Source organism: Cimex lectularius, unplaced genomic scaffold, assembly GCF_000648675.2.
Source record: "Cimex lectularius strain Harlan isolate CLEC.00 unplaced genomic scaffold, Clec_2.1 scaffold23, whole genome shotgun sequence".
Classification (NCBI taxonomy): domain Eukaryota; kingdom Metazoa; phylum Arthropoda; class Insecta; order Hemiptera; family Cimicidae; genus Cimex; species Cimex lectularius.
In genome coordinates this window covers 1,857,752-1,877,069 of record NW_019392690.1, presented here as the reverse complement: position 1 = coordinate 1,877,069, position 19,318 = coordinate 1,857,752, and the positions used below count along the sequence as shown (strand labels likewise).

At 37.3% G+C, this 19,318-nt stretch overlaps 1 protein-coding gene across 1 annotated transcript in view; it reads right to left on the bottom strand.

The window, feature by feature from the left end:
- Positions 1-19,318, bottom strand: part of LOC106661441 (probable 3',5'-cyclic phosphodiesterase pde-5) — a 257,518-nt gene that overhangs the window by 27,034 nt on the left and 211,166 nt on the right. Inside the window, exons 10-11 of the mRNA XM_024225891.1 lie at positions 14,818-15,027; positions 9,101-9,157 (exon numbers count right to left, since the gene is read on the bottom strand). Coding sequence (XP_024081659.1) covers positions 9,101-9,157; positions 14,818-15,027 — 267 coding nt within the window. The remainder of the gene's footprint in view (positions 1-9,100; positions 9,158-14,817; positions 15,028-19,318) is intronic.

Sequence of the window (19,318 nt, the reverse complement as noted above, 5' to 3'; positions counted from 1 at the left end):
CATTTGGATGCTTCGGACCTGTGTGGATCGTAGTGGATGCGTAGATAGGCCGTCTTACTAGAATTCGCCACGCTAGTGGTTCTGGGTTCGAATCCCGACACGGACCTTGGATTTTATTTGTGTTTAATGTGGAAAAAGTACTGTATATGATTCTATCCCATCGACCAAGACACCCAACGGGTTCTTTTATCTTAAGCCATCAGGACAGGAATTACTTTACCGACATCCTACTTCCTCCATCTTCAAGAGTAGACCCTGATTTGGAACAGGTTAGTTCGAAATTTAAAAACATGTAGTAAGGACAACTCACATTGAATCACTGAGCAATCTTGGAGTACCTGTAAGTTACATTATTTAGGCATAGATGAGTGTATACCGCGGTGGCCGAGCACTAGAATTTTTCCACGATGGTAGGTCTGGGTCGGAGTCCCAACACAGCCCTTGGATTTTATTTATGTTTAATGTGGAAAAAGTATTATGATCCTAACCTATCGTCCAAGACACCCAATGGGTTCTTTTAATTAAAGCCATCAGGACAGGAATTATTTTACCGACATCCTACGTACTTCAGCTTTCAGAGTAGATGCCAAATTAGATGGAAAGCCTGATTTGGAACAGTTAAGTTTGAAATTTAAAAACTTTTAGTAAGGACAGCTTACATTTAACCACTGAGAAACCTTGGTGTACTTGTAAGTTATATTATTTAGGCATAGATGAGTGGTACCGCGATGGCCGAGCACTAGAATTTTTCCACGCTGGTAGGTCTGGGTCGGAGTCCCAACACAGCCCTTGGATTTTATTTATGTTTAATGTGGAAAAAGTATTATGATCCTACTCTATCGTCCAAGACACTCAACGGGTTCTTTTATCTTAAGCCATCAGGACAGAAATTACTTTACCGATATCTTACATCCTTCATCTTCAAGAGTAGACAAGAGTAGTATTTAGGTAAGTTCGAAACTTAAAAACTTTTAGTAAGGACAGCTCAGATTGAACTGAACACCCAACGGGTTCTTTTAACTAAAGCCATCAGGACAGGAATTATTTTACCGACATCCTACGTACTTCAGCTTTCAGAGTAGATGCCAAATTAGATGGAAAGCCTGATTTGGAACAGGTAAATTCGAAATTTAAAAACTTTTAGTATATTTTACCGACATCCTACGTCCTTCAGCTTTCAGTGTAGATGCCAAATTAGATGGAAAGCCTGATGAAACAGGTAAGTACGAAATTTAAAAACTTTTAGTAAGGGCAGCTTACATTTAACCACTGAGCGACCTTGGGGTACTTGTAAGTTACGTCATTTAGGCATAGATCTGTAGGAACCGCGGTGGCCGAATAGTATTAGAATTTTCCAACGCTAGTGATTCTGGGTTCGAATCCCCTTGGATTATATTTGGGTGTAATGTAGTCCTGACACTTAGTTCACAACACCCAACAGGATGAAGTTTTAGGCCGGGTCCACACCTTAGCGGTAAGATTTACTTGCTTACATTGATGAAACTTAATCCGTTGTGGATTCAGCTAGCTTATCTTGATACAGCCAATATAAACTAAAACTTCTTTGAATGTCTGCGATTTATTCATTATGGTGGTAACATTAGTTACACGATTTTTAACCTAAGATAAGTGAGGTACCGAAGCGATAAGACATGCCAGCCAATGACCTCACTTTTTGAATTTTCCATCTTAACCATTCCCAACATCGTACGACACTGAAGGAAAAGACAAGCAGGTCTGACTCGTGATACAGGTATATTACGACACATGTCAGAATCGTACACTATGAACTAATTTAGTCGTTCCTTCACGATTTTTTATAGACCTGAGCGTTGCGAATCTTACAAGACAGTTATCATATATCGCTTCCGACCTAAAGATGTGTATTTTATAGCTCTGGTGTGCACTCTACCTTAGAAAAATGGTTTTTCTCATAACTACATTTTGTTTTCGTGTCAAAGGGTGACGAGTTTAAGAAGGGAGATTTTTACTATTCTTTCAACATGATGGAATATTTATTGATCGAGAGGACAAAGCGTCATGGCCAGGCAGTTTGCTATCTTTATTAATTGTTCCTCACAAGGATAAAATAAATTGAATTTTAATCTTAGAATGCTACGCGTCGTTGAATGTAAACAAAAGCCTCGTAAAAAATCATAAAAAAACTCTGAAAGATAAATCATTAGGTATGTAATATGTTAGAAAACCCGAGAATAGCATGAAAATCTGACCCAAAAGGGCGAATACGTTCTGGAGATTTTTTTACAGCCGAAAACACCCGGGTTAAAAACGACTTGTCACCTCTCATCCCGGTAGATTAGGCGTTGATCGGTGAATTTAAAATTGGCGAATCATCGTGAAATTGCCTCTATACCGTTCACAGATTCCAGCCACGGGGAAAGAAAATTGGCCGATAATACAAACTTTTCAATCTCTTCGGAGCAAAATTGAAATATGTCCAATCGATAATTTCCTTTAATCCATTATAAAAACTCATTTCCGTTCGAGAATATAATTTGAATTTTGTTTAAATTATAAAAATAAAATAAGGGCAAACCTAAAAGACTTAACCAGGACTTAATTGGCCAAATTGTAGATTTCAGAATCTTCTAAGTAGGTTATATGGATAACGTTAATAGCTCCAACAGACTATAACTCTGTTTACAAAGCATAAAAGTGAATTCTTAAGTAGTCTCTTAAAATTTTTTAAAATTCTTTGATAAAATTTAGATTTCCCCACCCCTTCAAAATCCAACATATATAAACACAAAATAGCAAAATCTCACTGGCACTCTCAACACGACACGCAAGAATGACACAATTACACAGAAGACAAACCCTTTGAGTGAGTAGAAATTGAATATATAAAATATATTTTGCATTGTATAAATTCACTTTTCCACATCCAAAATGTAATTGTAATATGTAAACAAAGTTTGTAAATCCCAGGCCCTGAAGATGATCTCAATAAAGATCGAAACGTTGGCACGATAAGGAAAATGTTTTTCTGAAACCTACTTCACACCAGACGGCATCTCACGATTTCTAAATAAATAAAATTTAGAATAATAATTTGCCAGAAAATGCCCTGCTTGTATCTTTTCATATTACCAATATTTTTACCTAGCAATCGAAGAATTTTATAACGGACTAATTAAAAAAATTACAAGAAAATAAGTATATAAAATCTCCTTAAAATTGAACAGATAAATAATTTTTTTTCAATTTTAAATTCAATTGCAAAAAATATGCTATGAGGATTCTGGAATGGTTATGATCTTTTTTTACACGCTAGTAAAACCAATTTGTAAGCATTAAAATCCGCTATTAAAAAGCATCGTGTCATAGCAGAGATATGTGATTTTTTTTTTCATTTGTTCTCAAAAATAGGATGTACTTTGGATGGTTTTAGAATATGTTATATATATATCGTGTTATATGTTATATGTTATATATAAATTCGTGGTCCGATTGACCAAATAACTTCTTTCAATTAATTAATCTTTATGTAAGGTATTGGTTGAAATAAAAGAGGTTCGAAGTGACGATAGCTCAAGTGGTAGAGCAGCGGCGTATTTAGCCGAAGGTCCTGGGTTCGAATCCCGCCCGTGACACTGGCTTATTTTATTTCAACCAATACGTTACATAAAGATTAATTATATAATGTATTAATGATTCATGAAGATATATATATATATATATAATTTTTTTTCACATAATAATATAATAATTGCTCCACTTTCCTGGAATCTAATCTCATTTAATACGATCCTTATTATTTTCACTTTTTAAATTTATTTATACAGTAAAAACAAAATAGGATAAATTTTAATAAACCTTTTCACATCGTATTTGAATTTTTATGATTTTTCAGGACGCAAAAAAGGATGTTGTTTCAGCAAAACATGTAGGATGGCAATAAACTGTTTACATGTTCTAATATCCAGTAGAAGGAGCAGATTTGATGATCATTTCGTACTATCGATTTCCAAATTTATGCCTTGGGGTCACTTCTAAAGTCTAAAGTACTTTGAAAAGACTTAGGAGGCATTCTCGAACTCTTTGAGCTCGATATATATCTGTGTGTGGGTGAACTTGGATTCATCAGTCTATAAGAAGTATGGAAGAATGTTTTCTTCAGCCTTTCAAATCGACATTTGTGCAAGGCTTGAAAAAGTCTGTCATAATCAAAGTCCCGAAGTCCCTGGATAAACTGAGAGTCCTGTGTACATCTCTAATTTTATTTTTGGAGAAACCTATAACCCTTCCAACATTTCGGACAGCGGAATGCGGATTTTCGCGAATATACAAGAAAATATTCAGCTCCTCGTCGAAATTACGTAACCGGTTTCTTGGTGAAGGAACAGCAACTGATCTGTATCTCCTCATAATGAGAACAACACGAAATTAACCTTTTGTGGTTTATTCTGGGGCGAACAGAAAATTTCTGGGAGTACAATTCGACAGAACGACGCGCTATACCACTGTCCATAAAGCAGTCGTACGTATCAACTATAGATCGGGAAAATGTGCTCTTCCGAATTTGAATGAATTTTGAATTGAATATTGAATGTAATGAATAGGTACTATTTTAAAATTTATTTACTTCCAAGAATTAAATTATCCTCTCATAATGCGAGTTTGATAAACAATGACAAAGTATAAACAATAAAGGCAATTAATGTTTAATGAAGAAGCAAATTATTGGAATTAACAATGAAACAAAAAGAGATGCGTTTTTTCAAACTTTTTGCAATAAATTTTTCATTTTTTGACCGATTTAACATTGCATTGCACCCCTGTTTTCAGCGTAAAGTATCCTTTAAAATGATGTGTCAGTATGTATAGGGTCGTATTTGAAATTTTGTAGTTGAACTAGCCCTAAGGTTTTTTTAATTTTTTTATTGGCCTTATGATCTTGCATATTAGCCATGGTCCGAATTCTTGTGTGTTCAAGTTCAAATTGGGGGTTATCGGGAAAAAAGGGCCAGAGGCGACGGTGGGCATCGAACCCACGACCGCGGCGTGAGAGTCTCTCATGCTAATCACTCGGCTACCGCGGTCCCCCAGCTACCGCGGTCCCCCAGCATATATAGGTCGGTTCGTATATAATTTTTCTACAAAAAAAAGGTAAAAATTTTAAATTAGACAAAAAATATTAAACACGTTTTTCTTTTTTTTTAACCATCTAAAAAGGACACCCTGATATTTTCGTCAACCAACTGATAAGATCCCGCTTTTAAAAAGTTTCACACCAAGCTCTCGATCCATCCTCACCCTATTGTCGGGCTTTATCTACACTTTCCCACCCCTAGCATCCGCCACGAAGCCTGAAAGAACGAGAGACCTCCTCTAATGGTATTTTACCCATATGGCGATAATATTTATTGTTTTTAAACACAGCTTGTTGTTGCATAGCGGTGGGACGTAGTGGGTTCAATACTCTGTTTAGGAGGTTGATGATATCAGGGTACAATAAATAGACTTTCATTGTTCCATGAGTTCCTTAAAGGATATCTCATCCAGACCAAAAGATAAAGTGGACTAATGTTTTAGTAGTGGTGTATTCAGAATCAAATGTGATTGAAATACCATTTACCTAGGTCAAACGGAAAGAACACTTCGAAGAAGGAAAAAAGAACACCTTCCCAATCGGAATCTAAAGACTACATTGTCAAGAACCACAATTTTAAGCCTGAGGATAACACGGAATTACTGCATGTATTAAAAATAGGAAAAAGGTGAAAACTGGTTTGAAAAGATAGAGATCTTAAAAGCGAAACAGGATAAAAATTTAAGAATCTAATGACAGATTTCAATTCCAGTCCAGCAATGACGTTAGCGATCAATTATGCCTCTAACGAACAGAAACAACTCATCGCGGATATATCAGTCATTTAGACACTGTTGAAAGATGTATAAATTTAAGTTTTAAAAAGAAGTACAATATAAAAGTGCTGTGATGTCTGTATTTTAAAGATTATATATACAACAGTATTTGGGAGAAGGTATTTACTGTTTTTGTACAAGAATTATTTAAAACTGACAGAAATGTTGATTGTAGGACCTAATAATGACCCAGTGGGTTGAAACCGGTCGTTGGTCGTTGAAATCAAATGGACTTGAAAGTCTACTTATTATGGTCTGATATCATCAACCTTCTTAGCAGTACACTAGTTTTCGTGGTCCGCTTGACCAAAGGCTATAACCGACCAATAAAAACAATAAAAAAACACTATAACCGACCAATAAAAAGAATAAAAAAAACAAGCTGCAATACTGCTTAGAAGATTAATTAATCTGCATTTAAGGTATTGGTTGAAATAAAAAAGTCAGTGTCACAAGCGGGATTCGAACCCACGACCTTTGGCTAAATACGCCGCTGCTTTACCACTTGAGCTAACGTGACTTCGATCCACTCGGACACCAATTCTCCATCTCAACCTCACCTTTTGAATTTTCCCTCCTTTTTGCCATTTTTCAATTTTTTTTATTTCAACCAATACCTTAAATACAGAGTAATTAATTGAAAGATGTTATTTGGTCAAGCGGACTATAAAAACTAGTGAATTTAATAAGTTAAATGACACTGAGTTTTTATCTCAACCAATACCTTAAATTCAGATTAATTAATCTTCTAAGCAGTATTGCAGCTTGTTTTTTTTATTGTTTTTATTATACCTTCTTTAACACCTGCTGCATTTTTGAAACCAAAATACAATCATCCACTATTTCTTTATCTCCCATGTTTTTATTGACAACTTTTACATTATTGCAAAAGAAAAAATTTTTTCTAATGATATTTTTGACCAAATTATTTGGATAATTGTTTATGTATGATAAGTTACATACCTTATCATAAAAGGCTGACCACTGATTATATGAAAAAACAACTTTAAGAAAAAATGGATCTACAATTCATGTACAAATAGATGACTGTGAAAAAGTAGAAATATAATCTTCCAAATTTAATGGATTTCGTGCCAAAAGATAATACATTGACAGGCAAAAAATTCCACCCACTTATAATATAATAAAATTGGTTTTCATTTTGTTTTAGATTTTCAATGAACATTTCGATATAGTGTATTTCTTTCTCTTGCCTTAATTACATCTCAAAGATGCCTCGGGATAATTTCTAAAAGTCTGGAAATGTCTCTTTGCTGGAGGTTAGCCCATTCTTCACGAAGAGTGCTTTCAGGATCGAGGAGTGTATCAGGTAGTGATGGACGTGTTCTTATTCGTTTTTTGAGGTTATCCCATAAATGCTGGATGGGGTTCAAGTCTGAAGAACGGGCTGGCCAGGCTAAGACCCTGACGTTATGCTGTTGAAGGTACGTTTGTACTATGCGAGCGACATGTGGACGGGCATTATCGTGCATTAGAATACGATCGTCTTTGATTTCATCGAGGATAGGTAATGCATGATGTTCCAAAATTTCATCCACATAGCGAGTGGCCATCAAAGACCGTCCACGATCAACAACCAACTCTGTGCCATTCTACATTGTAAGTCCCGCCCACACCATCATTTGGTGCTACTTTGAAAACGTTGGATCTGGGAAAAATTACAGGCTTCATGTCTTTACGTCCCATCTGGAAATTGTAGAGCAAGTCTACACTCATCTGTAAAAAGTATAGCAGACAATCATCTAAAGACCAATGACTATGTTCTCGAGCAAATGCGAGCCTTGCAACGCATTGTGTTCTGGTCAATTCTAGTCCTCTTATCGGGCTTTTAAGCGATCAGTCCATACTGATTTAATCTTCTTCGAGCATTGCGTTCAAAAATTTGGACGCCTTGAACTTCTTAGAACTGTTGAATCGCTTTAACCACAGTAAGGTGCCGGTTTCACAAAATTCTCAAAGTCACAAAACTGTCATCCTGTGGTTCTGTTAATCTAGGGCGTCCAGAAGTAAGTAATGGCTTCGTACCTTTCATTTCATCTTCCCCACAGTCTTATGTGCCCATCTGGGGATCGTAGAGCAAATCTATTCAAAGTCCAATGGCCGTGTTCTCGAGCAAATGGGATCCGTGGAACTCTGTGTGTTCTGGTCGTCTTATGTAGTAAAAAGCCATCGGTCCTTACTGATTTAATCATCCTCCAGCAGTGCATTCAGAAATTGGACACCTCGAACTTTCTGGAGAAGATGAATCGCTTGAACAAAATACAACAGTAAGGTGCCGGTTTCGCAAAATTTCCCAAGTCAAAAAACGGTCATCATGTGGTTCTGTTACCCCAGGGCGACAAGGGCCTTCTATGGTATGACCCAGCTTCTCGAAAACGTCTAACGGCGTCTCGCAGAGTTTCGTAGGGATCTCCGATGGCCATAGCCACATACCTGATGGAACGACCATCGTCAATAAGTGCCACACCACGCGCAACGTCCTCAGCTTTTTAAGTTTAAAAATTGAAATTAAGAAAGCAAAGATGAAAACTGAACAGTTTCTTGCTTCAGAATTCAAATGAAACTGAATAAAATTTTTAAATTCCGTAAAAAGGAAACATTGAAAAAACCCATATCCTTGTTTTGGATTAAGGATTAAGTGTGTTTACCTCTAATTGATATTCCCAATTTGAAAAATAGGATAAACAAATGTTTATTGGAAAAAACCATGAGAGAAATTAATGACAGAATTTTCTTTCATCGAGAAAATGAAAAAAAAAATCAATTGGATGGAATTTTTTGCCGGTCAGTGTATAACTAACATTCTGTGCTTGTATAAAAAAAATTTTAAATGGTAAAACCAATTTTTCAAGTTCATGCAATTCTGTTATAGCGTTTTAATTGCTAATTACGAGAAAATATTAACTACTGGTATCGATTAGCCATGTAAATTGGGAGAAAAATCCTGGGAATTGAATAAGGCTATATTTTCTAAACGGACAGTTTGAACGAATCATGCATTAGTTAATAAATATAGATGATGCTGAATGTCAGTTCGAGGTAGGAAAATTTTCCAGGAGTGTAAGATTATCGGTAAAACTGGTCTAGCATGCACAACTCGCGCCGTCCTGCTATTCGTTACTGGTTTTGTTAAACAGTTAAAGGATCGGCCGTCAAGGAAAGTTAGAGGGAGTAATAAGAGTTTATATACTTTATGCTCTTCTTCAACATTTCCTTGTCCTCGGGAGAGCCAGTCGTCGGGCCTTCCCTGCAAAGCGATAAGCCAATTTTTCTCTCAGTTTAACACGCCTTTTAAAAATTATTTTAAATAATAACATCGATGGAGCAAAAAATACATAAAAAAACATTAATTCTGGTTTGAGATTTTAAGCTACGTCCTTCAACCAAAGCTGAACGAAGTCAGAAACTAGACTGAAATTTTTATGATTACTCTTATTAAAAAAGCTATTAATATTCAGAAATCGTGAGATGTGGTCTGGTGTGATTAGGTTTCAGAAAAACATTTTTTTTATCGTGCCGACGTTTCGATCTTTATTGCCATCTTCAGGGCTCAAAGTGTTTGTCTTCTGTGTAGATGTGTCATTATTGGACACTCTCATCACGACACGCAAGAATGGCACAATTACACAGAAGACAAACAATTTGAGCCCTGAAGATGATCTCAATAAAGATCGAAACGTTGGCACGATAAAGAAAATGTTTTTCTGAAACCTACATCACACCAGACCGCCGTGGTCCGCTTGACCAATTAATATATTACAATTCTTACCTCAACTAAAAACCTTAATTAATTGAAAGCTATTAACGTTAAATTACATAGAAAGTTGAATGTTTATAGTTTTTCCTTACCAAATCACTGCTTCCTGCCGTGAAACTTACAAAATTATCAATCCGCAACGTTTAAATTGCTAGAATTTCGAAACGTTTTCCTGTCCTACTCTTTAAATATGTTCTATACTTTTATAATAATGAAAAAAACATGAGAATGAAATGAAACTAGAATAATCTTTGAAAAATATCAAGTTGCGAAATAGTTGTTCTCGTTAAACTGGAAAGTAATATTTGTAGGGATGTAGGTTCCAATCGAGGGCACTGGGTTGACACCCCTGCTGAATAAAAAGGAGCGTTTGGTAATATATTCTATTCAAATTGTACAATCGTATTGTCCCTAAGAGTCGGAGCTGTTCGATCGAATCTGGCCAGGATATTCTCGCTCGTTTGATCATTTTCTATCCCGCAGATTAGATCAATAGGGACGGGTAACTCATGAGAAATCACCCCATTCATCATCTCAGAGGAATCGCGGTTGTAATTTGAGTAGTTTGCAAGTACAGGGGTTTTTCAGGTGTTAAGAAAAGGTCAAGATAAAACAAAAACTCATAACCGAGGAATACGATAAATTGACAAATTCAATTAGCATCATTAATGACAAAGAACACTACTAAATATACGTCGAGAAGCTATCCAGCACCCTTCTAACCCAGACACCCCACCGGACGTTCAATTCGAACTGAATACATAGTTCAATTAATTAAGGTTTTTAAGTTGAGATAAAAAAGTCAGAGTCACGAGCGGGATTCGAACCCACGACCTTCGGCTTGATACACCGCTACTCTACCGATTGAGCTATCGTGACTTCGATCCCGTCGGGCACTAACTTCCCATCTCAACCCTTGAATTTTCCCTCCTTTTTGCCATTGAATACATAGTGATGGAATGACTAGTAAGTCCGCTCATCTGCCATGGCCGAAAAACTAAAAGCAGTGAAAGCAATAGTGACACCCTTGCTCCCAGGATATGACCATAGTCGCCTGACACCCGGCTTCCTCCTTAGCGGAAACAGACGCAGGAAATGCACCTTATGTGGGGCAGTAGCAACAGCGAAGCATATTTGGAAAGTGGACCTACCTCACGATATGACGTTCTGATAGAGCACAGTGACTGTAGAGATATTGCATATTTAAGATCGATAAGTACGTATGGCCTCATATAACCTACCACACACATACCATTTGTTGACGTAGGCGTGTGTGTGGTTGTGATAAAAATCGTGTAACTTACAATCTAGATGTGAGAGGAGTCTACGGCACTTCGGCTAGAATTGTTGAGGCAAAGTAAATACATTTATTATCGTGAGTTTCAAAACAAAGTAAAAATCCTGGGGATCTTCTATGGTAAACAGATGGCTCAAAAATGCAAAAAGTTCTAGAATGAACGACAAGTGGCGTACTATGAGCACCACATAGCTTTCGACCTTACAAGAACAATTTTTCAAACCGAATTGTCAGTCAGAGAATCATGTGTTCTTGGAAAAATAACAAACACCTCAAGAGTGCAATACTACCATAATACAAAAATACTACAGTCAGGCAGCTCTTAAGTTCTCTTAAGTACGAGATCAACTCAAATCTAGTTTGAAATGGTAAGATTTCTTCCTGTGGTCTGGGGAGTTAATTGTAATAGGGTTACTGATAATTTCAGCCTATCCTTCAATAGGTTGTGCGTCAAACACGCTTTGGTATATCGCCATTTTTTTGTCTATGTGTTCAGTTAAAACTAGACTCTTATAAGGTCTTGAGAACAAAATTATCGCAAACGACCCAATTTACTTAATCTGGAACTGCCTCAATATCCTAAAAAATTGGGATCTACGAATAGTCGAAGGCTGAGGTGGCTCTCAGATCAAGAGGTCTAGGTAACAGGCATAATGCCTAAAAAGCGAGCCTCTAAAGGTCTCCACGTCTCCATGAAAAAGAGCGAGTCCGTACATTTGATCTCAACAACATAACATCTGATCCGAAAAATCCTACTAAATCCAGAGTATCAGATCTCTCTATCAGCCGGCTCTCGCCTGTAATTGCCTATGAAAAAAGGCATTAAGTGCAAAAGTAGGAAATCCGAACGAATCCAAGTAAAAATGAAAGAGCTCTACTTTTTTACATACTACTTGATTCTAAAATCCTACTAAGCAGACAGAAGGTCGTCCACCAGCAGGCTATCGCACAGATGTAGGTGCATCCCAAGGAAGCATCTTAGGATCCCTCCTCCACACAGTATACACCGAAGATATTACAACTTTTTTCGGATGACAATGCGATTCCTTTGTTGTTACAAAAATCCATCCTAACCACAAACGGCAAACCTGTCCCATTGCTTTATCAATTGATCAAGCGGTGGAAAAAATGGGACTGTGTTTTTTTTATAAATTTTTTTTTTGTAGTGGCCTTATGAACATAGCATAATATCCAATAAAGAGCAAAGGCTAAGGTGGGAATGGAACCCACGACTGCGGGGTCCACCAGCCGAGCGACCATCACATTAACCACTAGGTCACCGCGGTCCCAAATAGAACTGTTAACAGATAATCAATATAGACTATGTCTACAGCAGACTTAGTCAACAAAGCATAGCCTGCAATAGCAAGGAAGAGGATATAGTATTTAGGAAAGCCATTTTACAATATAGATCTTGATACCTCTGAGGAAAATTCTAGAATTGTGTACTTTATTAAAAAAACGAATATTTTACAGAAAACCCTTTAGCAGTAATCGGAAACAATAGGCTAATAATTAAGTGCAAAATGAGAAAATCCCTACGACTTCAAGCAAAAAAGTAGGAGTCTTACCTTTTACGTACTGATTCTAAAATCGTACTGAACCGACAGACGACAGTGAGTCCTCTATCAGCTGGTTATTGCTCAGATGCAGGGGTACCCAAAAGAAGTATCTTAGGACACATTCTCTACACATGCTCACCTTCGTGAATGTCACCTCTGTACTTTTGCTCTCATATCCTCAGATCCTGTCATCCTAAACAGAAACCCATACCGTCAATGACCATTCATGAAGCGGCGGACGAAAAAGGACTGTTAACATATTACGAATTTCGTCTAGAGGAGAGAAACGTAACAGAGCTTATCCTACAACTGACTTCCAATAATTAGGAAAAATCTATGGTACTAGGAATGACATTCTTGAGCACGATACACCTCGATACCACTGAGAAGAATCACAGAATTCTGCTCTTCAACAAACTACTCGCAAATACTTCCAGGACAGCCATTAAGAGAGATAGGACACAACAACGAAAGTTTAAGAGCAAAAGGAGAAATCTCTACTACTCCAAGAAGTACCTGCACCTAAATTTCCTACTAAACCAAGTTATTTTCAAATCGTCAGTGGCCACTCTAACATTCGCACCGTTGTGGATGACAACGCTAGTACTTTGTCTCATAAAGGACACGTACTCTCAACCAGAACCTTCAAACCTTGGAAAAATGGGACTCCTAACAGATGACGTACGTCGACTATTTGCAGTGAAGACAGAGAAAACTTAATATATCCTACAGAAGCTAGGAAAAGGATACGGTCCCGAGGGAAGTTATTCTTGTGCAACATTGGCTTGCCTTGGTAGACCTTGGTACCCCTGAGAAGATTTTGTTCTTTATGAAAAATAAAGTAACAATGTTCTAAGAAAACCGTTGGCATAGATTGGACACTATAGCGGAAAGTGTGTTAATCGTATCCTTACGAGCCCAAATTTAAAAAAAAAAAATTATGCAGTTATACAGCCTGATAAAATCAATGATTTTTAATGAAACCATGGTGATTTTTTGACACGCAATTAATATATTCAGTCACCTTTTACAACCAAGGACAATTTAGGGCATTAGCATACCCGATAAAGTTTAACTTTGAGCACTGTGTTTAATTATCAACGAACAATGTGTAATATCGTCAGCAGTTTCATCTATTTCAGATTCTTAGAATTGCTGAATAGTCGAGTTAGAGATAAAGCATTTGTCAACACGGATCAGACTGCATTAACTCGCAGACCGAGTATATTTCACTTGGAAAACGTCTATTATCGGTTGTTTTCAAATTTCATAATTAAACGTCAAAAATTGATTCTTCTTGTAACAAAATCTATAGATTCTGGAAGGTCAAATCAGAATTGATTAATCAAACCGGAATTTGCATCGGCCGAGCGGTGAAAGAGAAAAGGGCGTTTATTATAGTGATTATATTCACTATTTTTCTTGGTCCACTTGACCAATTAATATCATTCAATTAATTAAGGTTTTTAGTTGAGATAAAAAAGTCAGTGTCACGAGCGGGATTCGAACCCACGATCTTCGGCTAGATACGCCGCTGCTCTACCCCTTGATATATCGTGACCTCGATCCACTCGGACACTAACTTCCCACCTCAACCACACCTTTTGAATTTTCCAATCTCAACCCAACATTTAATAAGTTAAAATGAAGTATATCTTCACTAAAGCTCTCCGTGGCCATTTCATTTGTTGCCGAGAATCAAATAGATTACACGACGTTTGAAAAATGGCAAAAAGGAGGGAAAATTCAAAAGGTGGGGTTGAGATGGGAAGTTGGTGCCCGAGAGGAAGTCACGGTAGCTCAAATGCGAGTAGCGGCGTATCAAGCCGAAGGTCGTGGGTTCGAATCCCGCTCGTGACACTGACGTTTTATCGCAATTAAAAACCTTAATTATAGTGAATATATTTTATTATTCAATCCTTCGTTTTCGAATACTTTTTTAAAGCGTTGTAACCAAATTTGTTCTTCGCCCTTTGACACAAGTGTATTGAAAACATAATGAAATTAGACGATTCTTTATATTTCATCATATCCAATCAGGTCCAGTTTTCCAGTTGGGCTTGTACCCTAGTCTGAACGAGCAACCATGGAATTGAAAGTGGAAGTGGCATTGCCCTGGTTGATCTGTGAATCGATGAATAGCGATAATAATCATCTGCGATCCTGTTGTTCTTGCTATCAACCGAGGATCATTAAAGCGATTCGCGGATTTTTTTTTCAAAGCCTCAGTTTTTGGAAGAAGGAGTAGCATTTGTTAAAACGATTTTAAAAAAGTAGCTTCTATGACTGACCGGATTTCTTTGTCTGTGAGAGACTTGTTGCCGCTGTCGCTGTCGACTTCCGATTCGTTGCCGCCAACGTCGAAGATCCTGGCGTAGAGCTCCTTGTTCTTCGAGTCGAGGAGGAAGAGAGAAGCGCGGTCTGCGTCTACGAGACGCTGGGCGAAATTCATGATCTTGGTCACCAGCGTGTCCATCGAGACCATATCCTGGAAAATTGACCTGGAACAAAAAATAAAAAAATCGTAATTGTGGAAAAATACACGCCTTGATTAACACTGGAGAGGTTATTTAAATAAAGTTTATGTGTCGAGTTAAATTACAACGAGAAAGGAATTAGGGACTACGGACGGAGCCGTGTTAAATACACGGCAGCAACCGTTTTCATATCCTTGACACTTTCATTCTACTGCTTTGTTAAGACCGTTATTATGTTTATTTTAGAACAAAGTCGTAGAGAGCAATCTTTGCCAAAAAGCTGACTTATTTCTGAAGACAAACTTGCTTCAAAAAGAGTACACTATCAAACTCCATCAGGTCGGAAATTCCGTACACAGCAAATATACCAACCAATTAAACTTAAAACATGGCTTCACTGTTAATTCCATAATTAATTAATTAATTAAAAGGTTAGCGAAATAGACGTTGCCTTCATACATCTCTAGGTCGGCCCAGGGTCGAAGGATAGTGCGACAACAGTTCAACAGTTGCAATGCTAGTGCCACTTATATTTTCTTAAACTTTTAAATTATTAATTAGTAAGTATTAAGATCGAAAGTGCAAACTGGCTCATAGAACAATATAAACCAAAGCGAAAGGAAAGCCACCTGAAAAATAAATCAGTTGGCTGTAACACAGCCTAATAGAATGAAAATTTGAAAATGAAAATCTTTCCCAATAAAAATAAAAACAAGAGACATTCTTAAGAATAAAAACACTAAAAATAATAGAAGGGCCTTGTTATGGTAGTTCAAATATGGACATGGAGTGGAGGCAGGGGTTAAAAGGCCTACATTTTGATCTAGCGAAAGTTCTAAGCCCCGTAACATAAATTTTCCTAGCTGAGATCCATACAATAACATTCTGTGCACGAGAAATACTCAAAAATGGACTTAAAAGTGTATATTTGTATATCAGAGAGATAAGCATGACTGGAGACTGTTGAATCTTACACCGTTAACTCAAGGTGCTCTGGGACTAACTTAACTCAAACTACTAGGAAAATAAAATAAAGTTGATTTGGCTGCCGGGATACGAAGAGAACAAACTGACAAAGTAGGACAATCGGATGGAGAAAATGATGATGATACCAGAGTACAACAAACAAAGAAATTACTTAAAATCATGAGTCAGTGAAATTAATTATTTAAATAAGCGATTTAAAATTTGAAATAGTAGCGTAGAGAAAGTCAAAAAAGACGTTTTAAATTATTCCAGAAGAGATAGTCAATATCATCAGCTTTAGCAATTAGCAGAGCGTTGCCTCCGTCCGCGCCTCGTCCTGTGATACTCGACGGCACGTTTAAAGTGCGTGAACGACCTGATTAGAAATTTCTAATAGGGAATAATTTCGGCGGATCGCTCATGAGAAGACATTCGGTTCGCGGATCGAATTGCAAAACGATGGCAATCGGCCATTTAACGGATGTCAACTACGTGCCGTCCACGTCAAGCAAAATCATCTTCAAAGTCGTTGTTCGATTCTGCCCAGCGTGCTGTAATAAAGTTTCCTAGAGAAACGTACAACTTTTTCATCCGTGAAAGACGGGCCAGTCGAAGCCCAAGGGGATCAAAAGTACAAACAGATAATCCACAAAGACCCACAATAATAGTTTTATTTGTTCAAATTTTCATATTTTTTTAGTTTTAGGGCCAGCAAACTACATTGGTCATTGCCAGCTCTCTTCCTTAGCTTCACATTTATTTTCTTACCTTTGTCGCGTTTTATTCCTAGTAATTTCTTTTTATGTTTCTCCAGCTAAGACTATATTTTATAGTGCAACGGTAACCGACTCTCTCTTTTCTTTGTCCTATTGCTAGCCTCTCTATACCTCACGGCCTCCTCAATTGTGGATACGATAAGACAAATAATAAACACAAATGCACAAAAAAAAGATAAAAAGATGAAAGTCTGGTTAGCATTCACACTACCGTAGAGTATTCCATATTCCACACAATAATTAAGGATATGCCCTTTCATTCACGCTAATAAATTACATTCGCATATTCATTCACTCCCAGAGTACTCGAATCCTACGAGGTAATTGGGGATAAACGACCATTCATGCTAATAAATTACATTCGCTCATTCATTCTTTCTACCCAAAATACTCGATATTCCTCGAGGTATTTGGCGATAAGCCCCTTCATTCACACTAATAAATTACATTCCACATTCATTCACTAAACCCCCAGAGTATTCGAATTCCTCGGGGTAATTTCGGGTAAACCTCTCCATTCGCGCTAATAAATTATATTCGCACATTCATTCACTAAACCGTCAGAGTACTCGAATTCCTCGGGGTAATTAATAACATTCACGCAAATAAATACTTTCATTTCAATAAATAACATATGCCACATATGTATTTCTTTCTTTGCTGGCTTAGTTGTCAGTCTGTCTAAACAACGAAACCTTACGTGGTCTCACCCCCATTACAAGGTGTCCGTGATCATGATATGACCTATGCTTTTATAATTCTAAGAAGCACTAAATATCAAACATTCTGGTCACATTCATTCTTAACATTTTATCAGTCATGGACCAATGAACAGCATGAAGTAACTGTATCTGTAAAATTGCAAACTGGCTGACTTTCCTGACATGACCACGGGAATAAATATTGAATAAGAATATCACGAGAAAAAAAAATCAGTTTTGAACTTGAAAACAATTTTCTCTAGAAATGAATCAAGCAGTTCATTGATTATAATTATACTGAAGTTTTTCTAAAATATCCTGTAGAGAACCTTGAAAATTAACCATACCCAGGATGTTGAAAAAAGAATACCGAAAAGAATTCTCACCTAATATAAGCGTTAACTATCCAATGGACCAGCTTTTAAATAAAACAGAATTTCAACCAACTACAAAAATTATGAACTAGTACTTGTCCGGAAGACCGTTATTATTGTGAAATGGGCGCATTTCTTCAGTTCCACGGCGTTTACGAATAAAATGGAAAGTCTTTTTTATGCAAATGCCGCTGGCCTCAGAAGGCCATCGGCCTTATATAAGAAATTTTTAAACCCACTCCTCACTTCTATTCCACTTTCGTATTCTGACAGGAAGCTCGGAAACTGAGTCAAGTCCATGGACAACTGCCGTTTATGTATAAGCGGCATTTTAAAAAGCCGCCTTATCTGCGAGGTGATCAACCTTAGTTATGTATGATTATTCAGCGATCGTGAGATGCGGTCTGGTGTGACGTAGGTTTTAGAATAGTATTTTCTTTATCGTGCCAACGTTTCGATCTTTATTGTGTTCATCTTCAGGGCTCAAAGTGTTGTTTTCTGTGTAGATGTGTCATTATTGGGCACTGTCAACACGATACACAGAATGGCAGAAATACGCAGAAAACAAACACTTTGAGCCCTGATAGGGATAGGGATAAGAGAGGAGGCCACAAGGCCTATTGCACCTCGACCTAAAAAGATCTATTGTGCTTCACTGTTATTATAACTCAGAGGCCAGTTCCAGGCTAATAACCAGCCTCCACGGCTTTGCCAGTGGTTCCTTAGTGTAGGATCTTGGTTGTGGTTTTTCTTGTCCTAGTTGCAAGAACCTCCACCTACACAAACCTTCGCAGAAACATAAAATGTGTTCTGTGGTCTCCTCCTCTTCCTGGCAATATCTTCACAGTGTTTCTTCTGTTTGTAATCCTATCTGGTGCATGTGCTTTCTTAAATGGCAGTGCCCTGTCAGGAGTTCAACCAGAATCCTGGTTTGGTTGCGGTTGCCTTCCAGTAATTATTTTGTAAGTTTGCTGATGGTCCTTCTGATGTATGCTACATCCTGTAGTATTGTTCCACCAGGTTTTGGATTCGTTAAGGATCCATTTTAAGATGTATCCTATTTTGTGGCAAGCTGCTAGGCCGCAATAGGGTTCTGGGCCCATATAGTCCATGTTGGCTCCCTTTTTGGCCAACGTGTCAACCTTTTCGTTGCCTCTATGCCCCGAATGTCCAGGGTCAGGTCATTAGTGTCGCTGACTCCCATCAGGGCCTCCATGCATTTCCAAACTCTCTTTGTCTTCGTTGAGCCCTGAAGATGATCTCAATAAAGATCGAAACGTTGGCACGATAAAGAAAATGTTTTTGCAAAACCTACGTCACACCAGACCGCATCTCACGATCTCTGAATAATCATCGACTAATCACAACACATTTCTACTTAGTTATGTAGTTTCCGATCTCCAGTTCTGCTATCCTCGGCGATTTATGCCCTGAAGTTTTATTATTTATTTTATATTCATTACTTATTATTGTTATTGTAATTAAAATTAATTAGTTT